Genomic DNA, 23,477 nt, shown 5'->3' with positions numbered 1-23,477 from the left:
TCAAACACACCAAGACTGAGATCAAAGGGATGAACCCATTCACAATGGCCTCAAAAATATCTTGGAATAAATCCAAGGAAGTAAAAGACACATACAATGAAGACTTTAAGACACTGAGAAAGGAAAGAAAGGAAAACTGAATAAGATACCATAGAGTGAAAGACCTCCCATAGTTTATGGATTAGTAGAATTAATACTGTAAAAATGACCATCTTACCAAAAGCAATCTACAAATTCAACACAATCCCCATTAAGATTCCAATGCAGTTCACAAAAATTGAAAAAAAAAACTTAAATTTTACATAGAAAAACAAAAACTCAGGATACCCAAAACAATCCTAAACAACAACAAAAAACTTCTGGAGGTACCACCATCCCAGATTTCAAATTACACTATAGAGTTATGGTAATAAAACAGCAGGGTACTGGAATAAAGACAGACTTGATCAGTGGAACCGAATCAAAGACCTCCATATTAACCCACACACCCACAGCCACCACCTGACTTTTGACAAAGATGCCAACAACACGCACTGGAGAAAAGACATTTTAAAAAAATGGTACTAGTCAAACTGGATAGCAACATGTAGAAGAATAAAACTTCATTCTTATTTCTCACCCTGCACAAAAGATCAACTCCAGGTGGATCAAGGACCCCATCCTAAGACCCAATACCCTGAATTTGACCGAGAAAATATGAAATACGCTTGAACTCACACACACATGAAAGAACTTTCTGAATAGGACCTCAGTAGCACAAGCATCGAGATCAACAATGAACAGGACCTAATGAAACTAAAAGGTTTCTGTACAGCAAAGGACACCATCACTTGAGTGAAGAGGCTGCCTACAAAACGGGGGGAATAGCTACACATCTGACTGAGAGTTAGTGCCTAGGTATATAAAGAACTCAAAAAAATTAAACATCAAGAAAAAAACTTGCTAGCACAATGAGAAACATTAAAAAAAAATCCTTAAGTATCAGGGAAATGCAAATTAAAACTACTTTGAGATTTTATCTTACTGTTGTGGGATAATTTTTTGTACACTGAAAATGTGTCTCTGCTAAGGCACCTTCTGATTGGTTTAATAAAGAGCTGAATGACCATAGGTAGGCAGAAGAGGATAGGTGGGACTTCCGGGAAGATATAGGAACTCTGGGAAAAAGACAGGCAGGATTCACCAGCGAGACACAGCAAGCCAGAGGTACAGTATGGAGGAGAGGCAGCGAGACATGTAGCAGAACATAGATTAATATAAGCGGTTAATTTAAGTTGTAAGAGCTAGTTGGGAACAAGCCTAAGGCCAAGCTTTCATAATTAAGAAGTCTCTGGCTGGGCTTTTAATCCCAGCACTCGGGAAGCAGAGCCAGGCAGATCTCTGTGAGTTCAAGGCCAGCCTGGTCTACAGAGCAAGATCCAGGACAGGCACCAAAACTACACAGAGAAACCCTGTCTCTAAAAACTAATAAATAAAAATTTTTTTTAAAAAGTCTGTGTCATTATTTGGAGCTGGTGGTCCAAAAAAAAAGTCTTACTACATCTTACTCTAGTCAGAATGGCCAAGATTAAAAACAATGACAAATGCCAGCGTGAATGTAGGGGAAAGCAAACACTCACTGCTGTTGAGAGTGCAAATTGGTGCAGCTGCTATGGAAATCAGTGTGGAGACCCCTCAAAAACCTAAGAGTGAGCACACACTCCAGCCACACCAGTCTTGAGCATACATCCAAAGAACTGTATTTCCTACTATACAGATACACACTCATCCATGTTCACTGCTGCCCTGCTCACAATAGCTAGGAAACAAAAACCTGGATGTCCATCCACCGAGGAGTGGATAATGAAGATGAGGTATATTTACACAATGGAGTATCGTTCAACTGTTGAGAAAAAGGAAATGATGAAATTCACAGGTAAATGCTTGGAGCTAGAACCCGTCATTCTGAGGTAACCTAGACCCAGAAAGACAAATGTCAAGCTTCCTCTCATTTCTGAGTGTTAGCTTTGAGCTTTCAGATATGTGTGTTTCATTTGGAATTATTCACAGAGGTCAGGAAATTACTACAGGGCCACAGGGAGAAGTTTCCAAAGGAGGGGAGATGGAGCACAGTGGTACAGAGTTAAAGGGGATAATGAGCAGGAAGGGTTAAATTGGGGTGGGGGGAGGGTAAAGGAGGGGATATAGGAAGGGATAAATAACATTTAAAGATGCTGGGGAAAGGCATGGAAGTACCCCCACTTTCTGGTTGGACCTAAGTCTCACACTACACATTGCAACTCAATGCCTAGACATGTCATTGGCCCTACAGAAGAACCACCACTTTTTAAAAAAGATTTATTTATTTATTCAGGCAGAGGCAGTTGTAATAAAGACCAGAAACTGAGCTATTACCCACTGAGGAGTTAATGAAAACAAGCTCCTAATCAAGAGCTTGGAACAGGGACGCCTTTAATCCCCACACCCTGGGAAGGAGCCATCTCCGTGGGACCAGACCAAAACAGATCTGCACACTGTCTGAGGCCAATCCAGGGCCCAGCTGCTGATCCTGCGAAACCCAACAACTTGGAGGTGTTGGTGAGACTACCCTACTCAGCTGAAATCCATTCGGGATTCAGAAACTTACAGTCTGCAGCCAGAGGAAACAAGATCATCTGAGGAGTTGGCTAATGAGCAAACGTGACCTGAGAACACAAAAGAAGGCGTCGCCCAGTCACCGAACCAGATCACCAGAAGTATACAATTCACCAACTGAGAACAGGTAAGCTCCCATCTCCAGACCGGCAGATCAGGTCTCTAGACCCTAGGCCCTACCCATCGGAGTCCCAGGGACCAGACAGCTACCTTTCCCTACTCCCCCACCAAAAAAAAAAAAAAAAAAAAAAAAGAAAAGAAACAAAAATCAAACAAAAAAACTAACCCCTACGACCTTACAACCACTGAATCCATAAGCACACTCTGCACCAACTGGGAACAACTAACTGCTCCCAGAGACAGAACCCACTAACACTGATTGGACTAAGCTGCTCCTGAAGAAACAGAGCCCAACAGCACCAATTTAACCAAGAACTCCTAGTGAACCACGACTATCAATTAGAAAAAAGAGGCACCAACAGACACTCACACTGCATGCACCAAACAGAGGAAGAGATGAGTAGACGCCAGTGCAAAAACACAGATAACAACATGAAGACCTAAATGACAACATCAGAACCTAGTGATTCTACACCTGCAAGACCCGAACATACCAAGGCAGAAGAAATCAATCCTAAAAATGACTTTAAGAAGATGATAGAGGCCCTTAAAGAAGAAATAACAAATTCCCTTAAAGAGGAAATGAAAAACTCGATTAAAGAGGAAATGAAAAACTCCCTTAAATAGGAAATAAAAAATTCCCTTAAAGAAATGGAAGAAAAAACAAACAAAAAATTGGAAGAAATCAAAGAAAGCCAAGAAAAAGTAATTAAACAGAGGAAGGAAACAATCCAAGATCTGAAAAATGAAATTGAGACAATAAAGAAAACACAAACTGAGGAAATGCTGGAAATAGAAATCCTGACTAAACAAACAGGAACTATAGGAACAAGCATAACCAACCAAATGCAAGAGATGGAAAAGAGAATCTCGGACAATGAAGACACAATAGAGAAAATAGATGTATCAGTCAAAGAAAACACTAAAGACAAAAAAGTCGTAACACAAAACGTCCAAGAAATTGGGACACCATGAAAAGACCAAACCTAAGAATAATAGGGATAGAAGGAGGAGAAGAATACCAACTCAAAGGCACAGAAAATATATTCAACAAAACCATAGGAGAAAACTTTCCTAACTTAAAGAAAGAAATACCTATGAAGACACAAGAAGCTTACAGAACACCAAATAGGCTGGATCCAAAAAAAAGTCTCCTCGCCACATAATAAAACACTAAACATACAAAACAAAGAAAAAATATTAAGAGCCGCAAAGGAAAAAGACCAAGTAACATATAAAGGCAAACCCAGCAGAATAACACCAGACTTCTCAATAGAAACTATGAAAGCTAGAAGGTCCTGGACAAATGTTACGCAGACACTAGTAGACCATGGATGCCAACCCAGACTATTATACCCAGCAAAACTCTCAATCACCATAGACGGAGTAAACAAATATTCCATGATAAAACCAGATTTAAACAATACCTGTCTACAAACCCAGCCCTACAGAAAGCACTAGAAGGAAAAAATCCAACCTAAAGAAGCTAAACACACCCATGAAAACTCAGGCAATAGATAATCCCACACCAACAAATACCAAAGAAGGAAAATGCAACACTACCACAATATATATATATGAATTAACAATCACTGGTCAATATCCATCAATATCAATGGTCTCAACTCACCTATAAAAAGACACAGACTAACAGAATGGATAAGAAAACAGGATCCATCATTCTGCCGCATACAAGAAACACACCTTAACTTCAAATACAGACACTACCTCAGAGTAAAGGGATGGGAAAAGGCTTTCCAATCAAATGGACCTAAGAAGCAAGCTGGTGCAGCTATCCTAATATCTAATAAAATAGACTTCAAACTAAAATCAATCAAAAGAGATCAGGATGGACATTACATATTTATCACAGGAAAAATCCACCAAGATGAAGTCTTGATTCTGAACATTTATGCCCCAAATACAAAGGCACCCACATTCATAAAAGAAACATTACTAAAGCTTAAATTGCACATCAAACCCACACATTAGTAGTGGGAGATTTCAACACACCACTCTCATCAAAAGACAAATCTACCAGACTGAAACTTAACAAAGAAATAAAGGACCTAACTGATGTTATGACTCAAATGGACTTAATCGATATCTACAGAACATTCCACCCTAACACAAAAGAATATACCTTCTTCTCAGCACCCTATGGAATCTTCTCAAAAATCGACCACATGCTTGGTCACAAAGCAAATCTCAACAGATACAAAAACATTGGAATAACCTCCTGTATTTTATCAGACCACCATGCCTTTAAGTTAGATTTCAGCAACAACAAAAATTATAGAAAGCCTACAATCTCATGGTCTGAATAATGCCCACCTGAAACACCAATGGGTCAAGGAAGAAATAAAGAAAGAAATTAAAGATTTCCCAGAATTCAATGAAAATGAAAGTACAACATACAAAAACTTATGGGACACTATGAAAGCAGTGCTAAGAGGAAAATTCATAGCTCTAAATGCACACATAAAGAAGATGGAGAAAGCTCATACCAATGAATTACCAGCATAATTGAAAGCTCTAGAACAAAAGGAAACAAACTCACCCAGGAGAAATAGATGCCAGAAAATAATCAAATTGAGGGCTGAAATCAATGAAATAGAAACCAAGAGAACAATACAAAAAATAATAATAATAATAAAAATAAAAATAAATCAATGAAACAAAGAGTTGGTTCTTTGAAAAAAAATCAACAAGATAGACAAACCCCTAGCCAAATTAACCAAAAGGCAAAGAGAGAGCACCCAAATTAACAAAATCAGAAATGAAAAGGGAGACATAACAACAGACAATGAGGAAATACAGAGAGTCATCAGGTCATACTTCAGAAACCTGTACTCCACAAAATTGGACAATCTGGAAGAAATGGACAATTTTCTGTATAGATACCACATGCCAAAGTTAAACCAAGACCAGATAAACTATTTAAATAGACCAATAACCCTAAAGAAATAGAAACAGTCATCAAAAGTCTCCCAACCAAAAAAAGTGCAGGACCAGATGGCTTCAGTATAGAATTCTACCAGATTTTCAAAGAAGAACTAATTCCAATACTCTTCAAATTGTTCCACACAATAGAAACAGAAGGAACATTACCAAACTCTTTTTATGAGGCTACAATTACCCTGATACCCAAACCACACAAAGATGCAACAAAGAAAGAGAATTACAGACCAATCTCCCTCATGAACACTGATGCAGGTTGGGGATTTAGCTCAGTGGTAGAGCGCTTGCCTAGCAAGTGCAAGGCCCTGGGTTTGATCCTCTTCTCAAAAACAACAACAACAACAACAACAAGCCACACACACACACACACACACAAACAAACAAACAAAAAAACATTGATGCAAAAATACTCAACAAAATATTGGCAAACTGAATTCAAGAACACATCAAAAAAAAATTATCCACCATGACCAAGTAGGTTTCATCCCAGGGATGCAAGGATGGTTCAACATATGAAAATCTGTCAATGTAATACACCATTATAAACAATCTGAAAGAAAAAAAACACTGTTATGATCATCTCATTAGATGCTGAAAAAGCCTTTGACAAACTCCAACACACCTTCATGATAAAGGTCTTAGAGAAATCAGGAATACAAGGAACATTCCTAAACATAATAAAAGCAATTTACAACAAGCCAACAGCCACCATCAAATTAAATGGAGAGAAACTCAAAACGATATCCCAAAATCAGGAACATGATAAGGCTGTCCACCCTCCCCATATTTATTCAATATAGTACTTGAAGTTCTAGCTAGAGCAATAAGACAACAAAAGGAGATCAAAGGGATACAAATTGGAAAGGAAGAAGTCAAACTTTCACTATTTGCAGATGATATGATAGCATACATAGGTGACCCCAAAAATTCTACCAGGGAACTCCTACAACTGATAAACTCCTTCAGTAAAGCGGCAGGATACAAGATCAACTAAAAAAAAATCAGTAGCCTTCCTATACACAAGTGATAAAAGGGCTGAGAAAGAAGTCAGAGAAACATCACCCTTTACACTAGCCACAAACAATATAAAATACCTTGGGATAACATTAACTAAACAAGTGAAGGACTTTTTTGATAAGAACTTTAAATCTCTAAAGAAAGAAAGTGAAAAAGATATCAGAAAATGGAAGGACCTCCCATGCTCATGGATAGGTAAGATTAACATAGTAAAAATGGCAATCTTACCAAAAGCCATCTACAGATTCAATGCAATCCCCGTCAAAATCCCAACACAATGCTTCACAGATTTGGAAAGAAAAATACTCAACTTCATATGGAAAAACAAAAGACCCAGGATAGCTAAAAGAATCCTGTATAATAAAGCAACCTCTGGAGGCATCACCATCCCTGACCTCAAGCTCTACTATAGAGCTATAGTAATAAAAACAGGTTGGAACTGGTATAAAAACCAACATATGAACCAATGGAATCTAATTGAAGACCCTCACATTAATCCATGCACATATGAACACCTGATTTTTGACAAAGAAGCCAAAACTATACAATGGAAAAGAGAAAGTATCTTCAACAAATGGTGCTGGCATAACTGGATGTCAATATGTAAAAAAAAAAGATTTGTAGTTAGAGTTTTCCTGCCCGGCCCACAGTCAGCACAAATCTCTCTCACCCGCCAGTCCCACAGTCGCTCAGACCCAACCAAGTAAGCACACAGAGATTTATATTGCTTACAAACTGTATGGCTGTGGCAGGCTTCTTGTTATCTACTTCTTTTATCTTAAATTAACCCATTTCTATTAGTCTATACTTTGCTATGTGGCTTGTGGCTTACCAGTACCTTATGTTTTTTCTTTCATGGCGGCAGCTGGCAGTATCTCTCTCCTCAGCCTTCACTTCCCAGCATTCTCCTCCTCCTTGTCCTGCCTACCCTATCCTTTCTGCCTGGCTACTGGCCAATCAGCACTTATTTATTTTAACCAATCAGAGCAACACATTTGACATACAGAACATCCCACAGCAAAGATTACAAATAGATTCATATCTGTCACCATGCACAAAACTCAAGTCCAAGTGGATCAAAGACTTCAACATAAATCCAGTCACACTAAACTTAATAGAAGAGAAAGTAGGAAGTACTCTTGAATGCACTGGCACTGGAGGTCACTTCCTAACTATAACATCAACAGCACAGACACTGAGCACAACAATTAATAAATGGGACCTCTTAAAACTGAGAAGCTTTTGTAGGGCAAAAGACATGGTCAATAAAACAAAAAGACAGCCTACAGAATGGAAAAAGATCTTCATCAACCCCACATCTGACAGAGGACTGGTCTCCAAAGTATATAAAGAACTCAAGAAACTAGACATCAAAATACTAAACAATCCAATTTAAAAATGGGCTAAACAGAGAATTCACAAAAGAAGAATTACAAATGGCTGAAAGACATTTAAAGAAATGCTCAACATCCTTAGTCATCAGAGAAATGTAAATCAAAACAACTCTGAGGTACCACCTTACACCTGTCAGAATGGCTATGATCAAAAACACTAATGACAGTCAATGTTGGAGAGGATGAGAAGCAAAGGGAACACTCCTCCACTGTTGGTGGGAATGCAAACTTGTACAACCACTGTGGAAATCAGTATGGCAGTTTCTCAGAAAATTGGGAATCACTCTACCTCAAGACCCAGCCATACCACTTTTGGGCATATACCAAGGAATGCTCAATCATAACACAAAGATACAAGCTCAACTATGTTCATAGCAGCATTATTTGTAATAGCCAGAACCTGGAAACAACCTAGATGCCCTTCAACTGAAGAATGGATAAAGAAAATAAGGTACATATACACAATGGAGTGCTACTCAGCAGAGAAAAACAATGACAGCATGAAATTTGCAGGCAAATGGATGGAACTAGAAAAAATCATCCTGAGTGAGGTAACCCAAACCCTGAAGGACAAACATGGTATGTACTCACTCATAAGTGGATTCTAGATATAAAACAAAGAACAATCAGACTGCAACCACAGAACCATAAGGCTATATATATGGCATGGGGGACCCTAGGATGACTGTTGCTTATAATAAGATCTGGTTTTACTCAATTACTGAGCAACCCTCAATGAAACATTACACTATTAAGAGCTGCCAGCTTGGGTCATGCTGGGATCAATAATGGGCCTCAGCAGTTCGTGTTCCTGGAGTTGTGTCCATGCCAATGGATACCCACATGCTCCAGAAGAGAATTTGACATTGCTGCTGCCCTTGTTGCTGTTATAACAGTGACAACAATCGCTACTACTGTTTTTGGGATTGCCATTTCATAATTGGTTACTACAGCTAGCACAGTGGAGACCCTGGCAGCAAAAGTAGCTACTACAGTTAATTAATCTTTCATTCTATTGGGCATAATTAATCTTTCATTCTATTGGGCATGACAAATTTAAATCAATAGTTATATACATTTCGATTGGCTTTGAAAATGATAAATTTACAAACTCAAGTTCCATTTGCTCTCAGGATACCATCTTACAAGGACTCCAATTTGCAGTAAGGCTCGTTAAGGAAGGGAATGGCTCAGTTGCCTTTAGCCTTCCGGCTATGGGTGGGTTAAGACTTCTGTTGGTCTTTTCTGTGTCGAACACACAGATTGCAAGCCCAGAGCCACTTAGAGATCTTTGGCAACAGTCAACTCTGCAGCTCTCACACAATTGAGCCTGTATGATAATGAGTATTCAGAGACGGGTAATACCTGGGGGCTCTCACCAACCTAAGACAGAACACCTGTGTGGCCTGGACAGGTGTCTCCATGACGGGTAAGGTGACCTGCTGATGTCCCACGCAACCTAAGGTAGAAGCTCATTTTTTAGTAAGAATGGGGGGAACCTGTAGGTCCCTGGCCCCCGTTTTGTTAACTGTTGCCTTGCTTGCTGACCTTGACCTTGGTATCCTCCCTATGCTAATTCCCTGTGAGATTCCATCCTCCTGAATGCTTAAGGGAAGCTCCTCTCTGTGAATCCAGCATATTGGGTGTTAACTGTTAGATGCAAGATTGTAAAACATCAGAAGCAGGGTGATCCTCAGCTCAAAAAACAAAACAAAACCAACCCCCGCCCCCCAAAAGAAACATCAGAAGTGAATTTCTGCCCTCTGGGGTTCTCCCATTGTGCTGTAAGCCTATATTTAAGACCTCCTCCTTCCCTCAATAAACGGTATTTGGAGGATGAGGAGGAAGAGGAAGGAGGAGGAGGAGGAGGAGGAAGAGGAAGAGGAGAAGGAAGAGGAGGAAGAGGAAGAAAGAGGAGGAGGAAGAAGGAGGAGGAGGAAAAAGGAGGAGGAGGAGGAAGAAGAAGGAGGAGGAAGAAGAAGGAGAAGAAGGAGGAGGAGGAAGAAGAAGAAGGAGAAGAAGAAGGAGAAGGAGGAGGAGAAGTAGTAGTAGTAGTTGTCAAGATCATGATGGGGAAACCCACAGAGACAGCTGACCGGTGCTAGTTGGAGCTCACTGACTCTGGACTGACAGCCCGGGAACCTGCATGGGACCAAACTAGGCCCACTGAATGTGGGTGACAGCAGTGTGGTTTGATCTGTTTGTGGGGTCCCTGGTAACAGGACCAGGACTTATCCCAGATGCATGATCTGGCTTTTTGGAGCCCATTCCCTGTGATAGGATACCCTGCTCAGCCTTGATACAATGGGGAGGGGCTAGGCTCTCCTTCATCTTCCTATGCCAGACTTTGTTGACTACCATGGGAGGCTTTACCCACTCTGAGGAATGGATGGGGGTAGAGTGGGAGGGAGGGGGAACTGGGGTTGGTATGTAAAATGGAAAAAATTTTAATTAAAAAAAAAAAAAGATACATGCTCAACTATGTTCATAGCAGCACTATTTGTAATAACCAGAACCTAGAAACAACCTAGATGCTCGTCAACTGAAGAATGGATTAAGAAAATGTGGTACAAGGCTGGAGAGATGGCTCAGAGGTTAAGAGCACTGATTGCTCTTCCAAAGGTCCTGAGAGTTCAATTCCCAGCAACCACATGGTGGCTCATAACCATCTGTAATGAGATCTAGTGCCCTCTTCTGTACATAATAAAAAAAAAAAAAAAAAAAATCTTTAAAAAAAAAAAAAGAAAATATGGTACATATACACAATGGAGTACTACTCAGCAGAGAAAAACAATGACAGCATGAGGTTTGCAGGCAAATGGATGGAACTAGAAAAAATCATCCTGAGTGAGGTAACCCAAACCCAGAAGGACAAACAGTATGTACTCACTCATTAGTGGATTTTAGATATAAAGCAAAGGACAATCAGACTGCAACCCACAGAACCATGGAGGATATATATATATATATATATATATATATCACATGGGGGACCCTAGGATGACTGTAGCTTATAATAATAAGTTTTGGATTTACTCAATTACTGGGCAAGCCTCAATGAAACATTTCACTATTGATAAGAATTTATACTGTATCAAGCTGATAATAGAAAAATAAATAAACGAATTTTAAAAAATTTTTAAAAAAGAAAACAAAATTTGACCTATTAAGAAAACATATTTTGCTAAAGTAAAGAGCGGGGAGCTAGGGGTCCATCATTCCTCTCCACATTCTATTCTTTCCCTTGTTTTATACATTTTAAATTTTTTATCAGTGGATTCTGCTGGAGTATCCGCTGCAGATAAGCACTGGAGGGCTCCTGTTGCAAATCATCCTCTGGAGCGATGGAAGGATCTTTCTACTGGCACTTGGAGGGGACCCGATCTGGTGTTGGTGTGGGTCCGGGGTTCTGTTTATATCTTTCCTCAGGACAATAAAATTCCTCTTTGGGTTCCTGAACACTGTGTGTGCCCTGTGGCTGCTGCTGAAGCCCAACATGGCAGAGACCTATTATTGGGCCTTCGTGAAAAACTCTACCCTTCTGATGCCAGTGGGGATTGAGTGCCCACTATGTCCAGCTTTGGCAAGCATTAACGTAAGCCTAGGAACTTTAGCCATGAGGTTGGATTCTCCAGAAGGTCATGTATGGCAACTGCTTTTTCAAGTATGTTTGAGAATGTGTCACCCAGACACGTTGGAGATTACGGATAACCCTGAAGGTCACTGACCTCCATTTGTTAACAGTAGCATGCCAGCTAAGCCTTTTCATTTTCACAATTCTCTTCCAAGCTGGTGTAGTACCTACTTTTCAGGAATGGCTCTGTGCAACATTTATTGGTCTCCTGTAAGCGCAGGGGGTGGTAGATGATCACAAGGAAACAGAGATCTGGACACAGCAGGGCAGCTGCATAGAAACTCACAGCCTGCTGTGAAAGCATGCACAAGCAAAGCAAGACAAAGAAAGCCCAGGACAAAGCAAATCCCAGGAGGAGAGCAGAGGTGGGCACTAAGTCCTGTGCTAGCTGAAGGGCTGGTTTAGCAATTACTAGCTGCTGGGAGAGGGCGAGTCCGCTTTTGCTTGTGTAGCCCTTGGTAAGTTGACCCCGGTCCAGTGGAAGACCACACATCCAAGAATATTTGGGATTCACAAATTGGTCTTGATGGTTTTTTGTTTGTTTGTTTGTTTGTTTTTCCGAGACAGGGTTTCAGGGTGTAGCTTTGCACCTTTCCTGGAACTCACTCGGTAGCCCAGGCTAGCCTCGAACTCACAGAGACCCGCCTGGCTCTGTATCCCGAGTGCTGGGATTAAAGGCGTGTGCGCCACCGCCGCCACCACCACCCGGCTGTGTTTGTTTGTTTTTGAGCTGAGGATCGAACCCAGGGCCTTGTGCTTGCTAGGCAAGTGCTCTACCACTTGTTTTTTAAGGGACGCAAAATTGGATGGGTAGGAAGGTGGGGAATGGATCTAGTGACCTGCACTGGGGTGTGTGTGTGTGAATGCAATCGAAATACACTGTACGGAAAAACCTAAAAAACAAAAGACCCAAAACAAACCCCGATGTTTCCGATGCTCTTTGCAAAGGCCTCTGAGGCGGCTGCGCAGACAGGCAGCTCCTCTTTTCTAGCTCCTGCCAGAGTCCCTGGGAAGTGACCCCAGAGAATGCTGGGGAAGGGCGGTGAGCAGGGAGGCCTCAGTGTCCCTTGCCTGCTTCCTAGCTGTGGGGCTTTGGCTTCGGGAAGGCTTCTTGCCAGTCCCCGGCCTCCCGCTCAGACCTCACCTGAGAAAGAGGAAGATGGCTCGTGGCGCCTTCGCGCCCTGGGCCTCGGGGACCCTGGGTTCCAGGTACGGTCCAAGCAGCTCCAGCAGCTCCGGGTGCAGCTTCTCCGCTTCGTCAAAGATGAACATGCTCTGCTGGCAGCGCCGCCGCGTCTCCTGCATCTGCCACCGGAGCTCCTCCTGCACGGGACACCGGGAGCTGCAGACCTCGGAGGAGTGTGGGCTCCTGTCTCCTCAGCGCAGGTGCAGTGGAGCGCCGCCGCCGAGGTTGGGCTCCACCCACCATAACTACCAAACCCAAGCTCTGACTTGGGTCCCACCCAAGCTTCCCAGGTGACTCTCCTGTACCTGGGCTGAGCATCTCCACCTGGGAAGTTCTTGAGAGAAGCCCCTCTGCCCACGGGACAAGCATCCGCCAGGTGCCTTCTCCAGGACTAAAGAAGTCCCACTCTGGAGCCAAGGGCCACCTCACCCTCCCCAGGGGCAGAGATGTTGGGCTTGACAACTCAGAGATAGAGGGAGCCAGCCTGCTCTGTCTGGTGCACAGGCAATGTGTAACTTGAGGATTAGTTACCACAGGGTTGTCCCACTACAAGACAGTAAACCCTCCACCAAACATAAGTTTGTGACTCTCAGAGCTGGGCACAGCGGCTTCTCAGGCAGCTTGGCTAATCTACACTACCCACCCATCTCGGCCTCCTTGGCATCTTTACCCCTCTGACACCCAAACATGTGAGTATGTGTACATGTGAGTTTTTAGGGGGGAAGCTGACGTTCTCAAGGAGTTTTGCTGCAGTCAACTCCAAAGAATTCCTCCTGGGAAAGCTCGGGGGTCCACTGCCTGACACGGGCACATCTTGAGGCTCAGGACACCCCGTCTTTGCCCTCCAAGGCCATACTGAAACTACCAGGTGACTCAGGAAAGCTCTGTCCTCAAGGCTGACATAATCCTCCCAGTTCACACACACCCAAGTATTACAGTTGAGAGCCAACATGGGTGTGGTCACGACGGTTTGCTCATGTTCAGGTTAATTTTACTACATGTGTAAATGGAAAAAAGAAAAAAAAACCACTTCAAATAGCAAAACAGTAAAGGAACATGTGTCCACCGGCTTGCTGGCATATAACAACCTGCTGTGGGAAGAACTGGGGAATCACATGGGATAGGATGTGAGGCTACACCAGTGCATGTCTTTTTTAAATAGCTGCAGTGTAGGTAAGTAGTAGACTGCTGTGGATATCGCTCTGTGTAAATAAAGTTCTGATTGGCCAGTGGCCAGGCAGGAAGTATAGGTGGGACAAGAGAGAAGAGAATTCTGGGAAGTAGAAGGCTGGAGAGAGACACCGCCAGCCGCTGCCATGGAAAGCAACATGTAAAGACACTGGTAAGCCACAAGCCATGTGGCAAAGTATAGACTAACAGAAATGGGTTAATTTAAGATAAAAAAGGTAGATAACAAGCAGCCTGCCACGGCCATACAGTTTGTAAGCAATATAAGTTTTTGTGTGCTTTCTTGGTTGGGTCTGAGCGACTGTGGGACTGGCGGGTAAGAGAGATTTGTCCTGACTGGGCCAGGCAGGAAAACTCTAACTACAGTAGACTGCTTGTCTAGTACGATGGTGGCCCTCCGTTCAATTTCTAGCAACCACATTTTTTAAAGTGAGCATAGTGCATGCCTGTGATCCAACACTTGGGAGGCTGAGGCAGAAGGGTCAAATCACTATTGTCTCTTTCATGGTTCAATGATACACTTGAGGGGGAACAACCTGAACAATTTGAAACAAGCCCCTCTGCGTGTTAGTTCCCCAGGCTGATGTCAGGGTTAACTCAGCATTCCTGTTTGAATCCAGGCAATCATGCTTGTGAAGCCCAGCCACACGTTCATGGTCCAGTGCATATCTGGGGAAGGGAAACAAGCCAGCGGAACATGCCCCTGTCTATGAAACTACAGTGATGTGAAATGGCTGGGAAGAGGGCTGATAGCAGCAGAAGTCCAGGATATGTGTGTGTGTGTGTGTGTGTGTGTGTGTGTGTGTGTGTGTGTGTGAGAGAGAGAGAGAGAGAGAGAGAGAGCCAGCATGTGAAGTTCACAATGCTAACTGTAGTAAGTTAAGAGAGGATGGTAAATTTTATGCTTTTTTCTATTCCTTACACATATCACTGTGTTGTTATTGTTGAGAGGATCTCATTGTGCATCCCAGGCTGGTCTTGAACTCAAGATCTCCCTGCCTCAGCCAACAAGTGCTGGGATTACAGGCATGTGCCATACCCGGCTACATTTCATTACTCTTAGCGCGCGCGCGCGCACACACACACACACACACACACACACACACACACACACACACCCCAAAACAAAAGCCTGTGTGACTCTGTTGCTGCTGTGCCTGGCTCCAGTGTGCAGCTGTCATGGAGACAGTTCCAGTGTGTTCTGGAAACAGCAGTTTTCCCACCCGGTGCTCTAGGCTGCTTCTGTGAGAGGGCAGGGAATGGCCACCTGTGGACAGGTTCTGTCCCCGCAGCTGCCTGTCCCCACCCCGTGCTAGTCTGCTCTGGAGCCTACCCCCTTGTGGTGCCAGCACCCACCCAGCAGAGGGCCTCACCCCTGGCAGGCCAGCCAGGCTCCCAGCCCTGCAGGCTCACCTTGTAGGCGGCCACGAACTTGGGGTGTGGGAAGTGGAAGGTGGAGATGAGCATCCTCACACAGTCGCTCCTCAGGCCATCCCGGTACAGGTTCTCCGCCAGCATCCGGGCCACGAAGTTCTTGCCTGTGCCGGACCAGCCGTGGAACGACAGAGCCAGGGCCTTGTCTACTCGGGGTGTCTCCAAGTAGCCCCTCACTGCTTGTAGGACCAGCTTGCTAGCCAGATGCTGGCCATGCAGCCGTACATGCAGGTCCGATTCTAAGCCTAGAAGGAGGAAAGAGGCCACAGTGAGAGGCCTGTTCTGACAAAGGCCCTGTGGTTTAATCCTTTGCAAAATTTCCCAGTTTCCCAATAGCTCATCCATGGAATTCTATGGATTGGTTTATAACGGAAAAGAACTTTGTTTCTCTCAGGAGACAGAGCCTCTCCCCCGTAGCCTTACTTTAAAGATAAATCAAGAAGCCCAGGTTATCCCCCCCACAGACATTTACTGGTTAAACCTAGAGACAGTTTTGTTTTGTTTTGAGACTGGGTTTTTCTAGATATCCTAGGCTAACCTTAGATAATCATGATCCCACCTCAGTTTCCCAAGTGCTGGATCACAGGGGTAGGACAGCACATCTGACTACAAAGGAACACTGTGTGTGTTGTGTGTATGTGTTCCTGTGGGTATGCCGGGAGTGGAGGTCAGCATCAGGCATCTTCCTTACGCTCTCAACTCTGTCTCCTCTGTTGTTGAGACAGGGTCTGCCCCTGAACCTGTTGCTCATCGACTGGACAACCTGACTAACAGCTTCAGAGACCCATCTGTCTGCACCCCTAACCCTGGAGTTACAGTTTACAGTGTTGTACCCAGCTTTTATGTGGGTGCTGGGGATCAGAACTCAAGATTCTCATGCTTGCCCTGCAGGTACTATACCAAGTGATCCATCTCCCCCTCCCCTAGAAAACAACATTCAAAAAAACTTCTATTTTTTAATTGCATGTATATGTGTGTGTATAGTCATGGGTTTATGTAGATGGGTGTAGCCGCCTGCAGAAGCCACAAGAGAGTGTCAGCTCCCCCAGAAGTGGAATTATTGGCAGTCGAGAGCTGCCTAATGTGAGTGGTGGGAATCAAACTTAGGTCCTCTGTAAAAGCAGTGGCTCCTAACTGCTGAGCCCTCTCTCCGGCTCTTAGGAACATTTTAACCACAGTTTCGGATCAGCTTTCTGGCTCTCTACTCTCAGCCATCCTCTGAGAGGTCACCTGCTATTCCTGTCTGGACTTAGCTCTCCTGAAAGGGGGCATGTAGTAGACTATTATTTTACGATGTATGTTACATTTGTTTATACTGTGAAGCATTTGTTTTAGTGATGTAGAGATGTGCTGCATGCTTTTATGTTGCATTTGTTTAACTCTGCAAAGCTGTGTTACTGTGCCTGCCTAAAACACCTGATGGTCTAATAAAGATGGCCAATTGAAAGGCAGGAGAAAGGATAGGTGAAGCTGGCAGGTGGAGAGAGTAAATATGAGGAGAAATCTGGGAGAAGAAGCAAGAGAACAAGGAGAGGACTTCAGGGGCCAGCCACCCAGCTACACAGCCAAACACTGAGTAAGAAGGAAAGAAAAAGTATACAGAAATAGAGAAAGATAAAAGCCCAGAGGCAAAAGATAGATGGGCTAATTTAGGTTAAGAAAAGCTAGCTAGAAACAAGCCAAGCTAAGGCCAGCCATTTATAATTAAGAATAAGCATCTGTATGTGATTTATTTGGGAGCTGGGTGGCACCCCCACCCCCACCCCAAAGAGTAAAAAACAACCAACAACATTTTGGCATTTCAACATGGGGCCGTAAAAAGCTGAACTACAGGGGTAGGCTGTCAGATTCTCACTCAGTCTCCGCAGAACTCAGCACAACAGAGATGAGCTGTTCTTCCTGAAACCCTCTTCCAAGGATGGTAGGGCATGACTGCAGAGACAGCTTCAGTCTAGAGTGGGAACAGATGGTGACAGCAGCCTAGCCCACATCTCATTGTCTCCTGCCAGCTGCCTCAGCTGGGTGTGACACATTCATAGATCCCAGTAAGCTTCACACCCTTAAACTAAAGATAAAACGTGTTTCCAGCACTGGGGCACTGGGAGTGGGGTGGGTGGGGTAAAGGGCTTTTTGCCCCTGATCTAAGTATTTCCATACTCTCAAAAACAAAACAAAACAAGGTCGGGCGGTGGTTGCGCACGCCTTTAATCCCAGCACTCGGAAGGCAAAGGCAGGCGGATCTCTGTGAGTTCGAGGCCAACCTGGTCTACAAAGCCAGTTTCAGGAAAGGCACAAAGCTACACTGAGAAACCCTGTCTCGAAAAACCAAAACCAAACCAAACAAAAACAAAAAACCCTAAAACAAAAACAAAACAAAGGGCTGGAGAGATGGCTCAGCCAGAGGTCCTGAGTTCAATTCCCAGCAACCACATGGTGGCTCACAACCATCTGTAATGAGATCTGGTGCTCTCTTCTGGCCTGCAGGCAAACATGCTGTATACATAATAAATAAATAAATCTTTCAAAACAAAACAACCGGGAGGAGGGCTGGGGTTGGGTACTTGCCTAGCATGCCTAAGCACTAGCTCTACGAAGACACCCACACAGGAAGTATTTGGACACTCCTTCCTAAATAGTAGAATGTAATATCCGCTAAGGACACCATCAGGGTTGATGCCCTGTCGTTCCTCTTGTTGGAGGGGAATTCATGGTGTTCAAAGCCTTGTCAGAAGAGACCCTCAGATAACCGCACACCTGACTTTCCTCTCACTGGAGGACGGGGAATGCTGGAGGGTAAGTTTCTCAACTGGTCGCTTCTCCACGGTCGCCAACTCCCTACCCCAGGATTCCCTGGACCCTGGAAACCATGCCAGCGCCCACCTGTCAAGTTGTTGGAGATCCTGCAGTCCCCGCCACCGGTGCAGCAGTCTTGAAAGCGGCAGAACCACTCGGTGAGCTTATCCAGGGACCGCCGGCCCCACAGAGGAAGGCTCCAGCCTGGAAAGGAGATGCTATGAGACGGCGAGACGGTGATGAGAGCAACAACCCTGAGGTCTCTCAGTGACAGCGCGCAAACCAGAGTCCGGGTCCCAACTCCCAGCCAGGCTCCCGCACGTGCTCCAGCGCTGCCTCCACGAGCCGCAGAGGCGAACGTATCTGGGGTTGGGGACAATCACCGGTTGTGTCTACAAAGGACTTTCTCTAAGCCATCAGTCAGGCGGGCAGGAATGGGGAGACTGTGAGTGTCTAGAGGAATCGGGGTGGGTGAGGCTCGGCAGGGCTGTCCCCCGGCGCTGCACCAGATGTGCAGTGACCAGGCCTCCTAATGCGCGGACCCGCTAGGCGCGCGACGCTGGTGAGGCTGGCAGGTGAGCGAGGGGGTGGGCGGCGGGGACCGCTCTTACCCAGCGGCGGCGCGGGGGCCTCCTGGTCCTCGCAGTGATCGGGCCACACGGAGCAGCTGAAGAGCGTCCAGTACCGTCTGGAGAGGGCCCCGACCGTCCTCAGCTGCTCCCGCAGGCGTTGGACGCCCGGCCAAGGGTCGGGCTCTTCCGCCTCCTGCCCCGGGCTTTTGGCACCACGGTGGCCCTGCGTGCCCGGGGGGCGCAGTGGCATCAGCAGCAACAACCAGAGTGTCCCACGAAGCATGACTCTCCCGGTGCGCTTCCGCCTCTAAAGAGTCCGGGACCCAGGACTCACCCGCTCCCGCGCGAGCCGGCGCCGCCCAGGATTGGCGTCGCTATGGTGACCGGCCCGCCCTCCACCGAGTACAGGCCAGCTGCTCAGACCCAGAACCGGCCGGAACCGAAACCCGAGCTGGTGTCCCAGACTGCAGTAATCCCGAGATTGTCTTGAGCCCCTGTCCAGCCCTCGGGACTCAGCCTATTCTGGGGCATGCCCGTGACCCCAAGGGAGTGACAGCAAGCCCTTAAATGGCCTTTGACAACCATTCAGCTGTGCCTCCCACATAAGGTCTCCCTTTGGTGCCCAGCCCTCGTAGGAGGTCAGCTTTCTGCCAACCCCACCACGAGGAAGGCGATAAAACCGGCCAAGCAGGAAGCGTTTTGTTGGCACAGAGTCAGCTGGAGGGAGGCGCTGTCCCGGGAATATGAGCAGGATTGAGCTGGAGGGCCAAGGTCGCCCCTGGTCCTCTGGAGAGGGAAATGAAACATCAGCTAGCAGTGGGCTTTCATGGGTGCCAATCCCGGAAAAGCAAGAGGAAGTCAGGTCGGGAGGTATTTGAGTTTTGGAAAGCCCCGAGTAAGGGGAACTTATATCACTTGAGAATTACAGAAGTTAGGATATGTACTTGCCCACTCCTAGCTAGGTTTTTGAAGCTGATCAGACATGCATGGTGATGCAGGCAGAGCTCTGAGTTCAGGACCAGCCTGGTCTACATACTGAGTTCCAGCCAGCTACGGCTACCTAGTGAGACTCTATGTTCAGAAAACATTAAAGACCCAGGCTTGGTCCCAAGTTTGGCATCCTGGGGAGGTAGGTGGTGGAAATTAGTCAGAGGTGAACCCTAGTAGAGGTCTTTGGGTTACTGGGTGGGTGGGTGAGCCATTTTGCTCTACCAACTGCTCCTGCCACGATTCCGGCTGCCCACTTTCTCCAGAGGCCTGTGAGTAATGAACTGGAACCTTCAAGGCGATGAACTAAAAAAAAATTTTTCCTTGATAACTCTCTGGTATTTGCCACAGTGGCACACCTTTATGCTTATTTGAAAACATTTAACTCATTCAATAAATATTTGAGCAGGAATGAGTCTGCTTATCTGAATAGGTCTATATTCTATTTGTAGACCGTGGGCGTTGATAGATAATTTACATGTCCACAGGGTTCGGCTTGCCTGGCGGACCGCCTAACTATTTCCGGTTCAGAATAGCCATCTTCGGGTCAGACATCTCGCGGGACTGGGACTCTGTGGCTTTACACGGTTGCATAAAGCACGTGCGCAGCCATGTAATCTACGGGCATGCATGGAGTACCCACAGGAGTTCCTGTACGCATGCGCAGCCCAACCTTTAAAAAGCCGGTGCCATCTTGCATGAGTCTCTTTCTCTCCGCCCCACCCCCCCCAATCTCCTCACCCACGTGTGTTTCACACGGGCCTGTCACCTCTATCCTCTTTAATAAAACTTTTCCGTGGTCTTGTGTTCGGGACGTGTTCCTAGCATCACTTAGATACTAACAGGCGTTACCTCACTGGTCCACACCCTGCCCTCTCCACACTTCAAGTCAGGATGCTGTGAAGAGCAGTCAGAGGAGTTTCATATTCAGTGCATGGCCACTTTTATTTCCTCGTGTAGCATTTATATGGAATGTGTAAAACCTCACACTGGAAGAAACGGGAGACTCTACTAGTGTGTACTGGAGAATTATAGTGTAAGTGGGGGCTAGTCCTGTTGGGCCCTGCCACCCCCCCTTCCTTGGGTAGCTGTTGCCTTGCTTGCTGACCTTGATCAGGTGTCCTCCCTATGCTAATGATTCCCTGCCAGTCAGTTTCCTTCCTCCTGAAGGCTCACCGGAAGTTCCTGTAAACAGCTAGGATGCAAGTATGTAAAACATCTGTAGCCAACTTCTGCCCTCCGGGGTTCCTCCCTTGTACTGTACGCCTGTATTTAAGGCCTCCTCCCTCCTTCAATAAGCGGCATTAGGCATTCTACGAGACAATAACCCGCTGTCTTGTCTGTTTTTAATCCTTAGCCCCGCGCTGAGGGGTGAACCTGTGGTAGTGGGGTGGCTACATAGTCCAATGGTAGGGTGCCTGCTTACGTGCTGAATTCAACAAAAAATGAAAAATGGAAAACAATACGGAAAAATTTGTTAAAACAACACGTTTTAAGACTATGGGGTAATCATCTCAGCTTTGCAACTTTTGAGTCCTGCTAGTAATAAGATGCTTTGGTTCAGATGTAGCATTTCACTGCAGATAAACTGGAAACTCCTTAGACTAACTTGTTTGCGAGACATTCCTTAAAAACAAACTTTGAGGTAAGCATTTCACCAGAAGTCCTCCCCACATTGATACAACAAATCCACACCTCAGTGTTTCTGTAAGTCTCGAAGTAGTTCTGTAAATTCGTCATATCCCATTCTCAGGGATTGGGGCTAGTGGCTGGAAAAGGCCTGAGAGCTCATGGGTGATGGGGACATCTAGAGGCTTCTGTGGGAACTACAGCTATGAGCGTTGGGCAATACCCAGTGGAGTCCAAAGACCCAAGGCTTTGGCTTTGCCTAAGAGCGTGTTATAACTGCAAAATCTGGAGTGTGGGGCCCCAGCCCTACTGAGTCAACATCTGCATGTGGCAGCTACTTCTAAGAGAAAATGGGTACTCAGTATCCTATTGAATTTATCTGGATGGGACCCCATTTTTCAAAAGACATCTTCCCAATACCACTGAAGGTAGCCAGAACCATGTCTTAAAAACAATCTCTGGGAACAACTCAAGCCTCTTATCTCCAAATAAACAAATTTGATAAACAAACTCTGAAAACATGAGGATGAATGTGTCCTAGCTCATCTGTTAAAGGTTCAACTTCCGTGGCCCCCAAGCACTTCTGGGACCCCCGTGGCCTGTGACTGTTTTTTCAAAGGAGGGTACACTCTGATAAGAGAGTGACATCAGGAAACCCATGACCCAGGCGCTGGCCAGGAGGGCAGGCTCTTGGGGTCCTGAATCTTTTGAGTTCACAGCTCCCCAGTTCTGGAGTCATGGGGTTTTTATTCTGTCATTGTCGAGACAGGGTCTCACTATCGCGATGCCGGCTGGCTTGGAACTCACGACATAGATGGGGCGGCCTTCAAACTTGTGGCACTCCCGCCTCTTACAGGCTAGCAGCCGTACATATACACACATATCAAATTTAGACCAGAATCTCCTTCAGTGGAGGTCCTGTGTGCTCATCCTCGACACCTCCCAAATCCTTCCCTGTTTCTAGAGCAAATTCACATCACTCCAGAGGCACTCGGTGCCTTCCAAGCAGCTCCCCCGCTGGCACCAGAGCAGTGGTTCTCAACCTCTGGGTCACAACCCCTTTTTGGGGTGGGGGAGTCGAATGACCCTTTCACAGGGGTCATCTAAGACACAGATAATTACATTACGATTCATAACAGTAGCAAAATTAGTCATGAAGTAGCAACGAAAACCATTCATGGTTGGGAGTCACCACATGAGGCACACTGTATTAAAGGGTCGCAGCTCTGGGAAGGTTGAGAACCACTGGGCTAGAGGCTTCTCAAGGGAAGGGCCAATCACTGCCATTTGGATGGCATGTTCCAATGCTCAGGACAATGTCTAAGCGTTTCATAGATTTGTACTGGGGTTGTACTGCCTACCCCTGCCTGTTTTAGAAAGCGGAAGCCGCTCAGCTGCAAGTTCTAGTCCCTGTCTGCTGAGGAGCAAAGGGTGGAGTCTGCAAAAAGATCTACGTGATCATTTGAATGAGGAATGCCCCCTCGATCTTGGGCATTTGAATACTTGGTCCCCAACTGATGGTGCTGTTAGGGAGGTTTGGACCTTGCTGGAGGAAGTATGTGACTGGAGCAAGAGGTTAGACCTGCCAGGTGGTGGTGGTGCACGCCTTTAATCACAGCACTCAGGAGGAAGAGGCAGGAACACCTGAGTTTGAACTTGGTCTCCGGAGCAAGTTCCAGGACAGCCCGGGCTACACAGAGAAACTATGTCTCGAAAAAGAAGAGCTTAAAGGCTCCTGCTACTTCAACTTCGTGGTGCTTTGAGCTTGTGGTTGAAGATGTGAGCCCACAGCTTCTGCTCCAGCCACCATACCCGCTACCTCTGCTCCACCATTGTGGACCCTTATCCATTTGAACTGTAAGCCCAAATAAACTTTTTCATCTACAAGCTGCCTTGGTCATGGTGTTTTATCACAGCAACAGAAAACT

At 45.4% G+C, this 23,477-nt stretch overlaps 1 protein-coding gene across 1 annotated transcript in view; it reads right to left on the bottom strand.

The window, feature by feature from the left end:
• The window catches only part of Tor3a (torsin family 3 member A), a 31,765-nt gene extending 12,492 nt beyond the window's left edge, over positions 1-19,273 (bottom strand). The window contains exons 1-4 of the mRNA XM_036202222.1: positions 18,973-19,273; positions 18,449-18,565; positions 15,548-15,813; positions 12,905-13,083 (exon numbers count right to left, since the gene is read on the bottom strand). Of these exons, the coding sequence (XP_036058115.1) occupies positions 12,905-13,083; positions 15,548-15,813; positions 18,449-18,565; positions 18,973-19,216 (806 nt within the window). The 5' untranslated portion in view covers positions 19,217-19,273. The remainder of the gene's footprint in view (positions 1-12,904; positions 13,084-15,547; positions 15,814-18,448; positions 18,566-18,972) is intronic.
• Between the last annotated feature and the right edge of the window lie 4,204 nt (positions 19,274-23,477).

This window comes from Onychomys torridus, chromosome 11, assembly GCF_903995425.1.
Source record: "Onychomys torridus chromosome 11, mOncTor1.1, whole genome shotgun sequence".
In the NCBI taxonomy this organism is placed as follows: Eukaryota; Metazoa; Chordata; class Mammalia; order Rodentia; family Cricetidae; genus Onychomys; species Onychomys torridus.
This window is presented reverse-complemented; position numbering and strand designations above follow the sequence as displayed.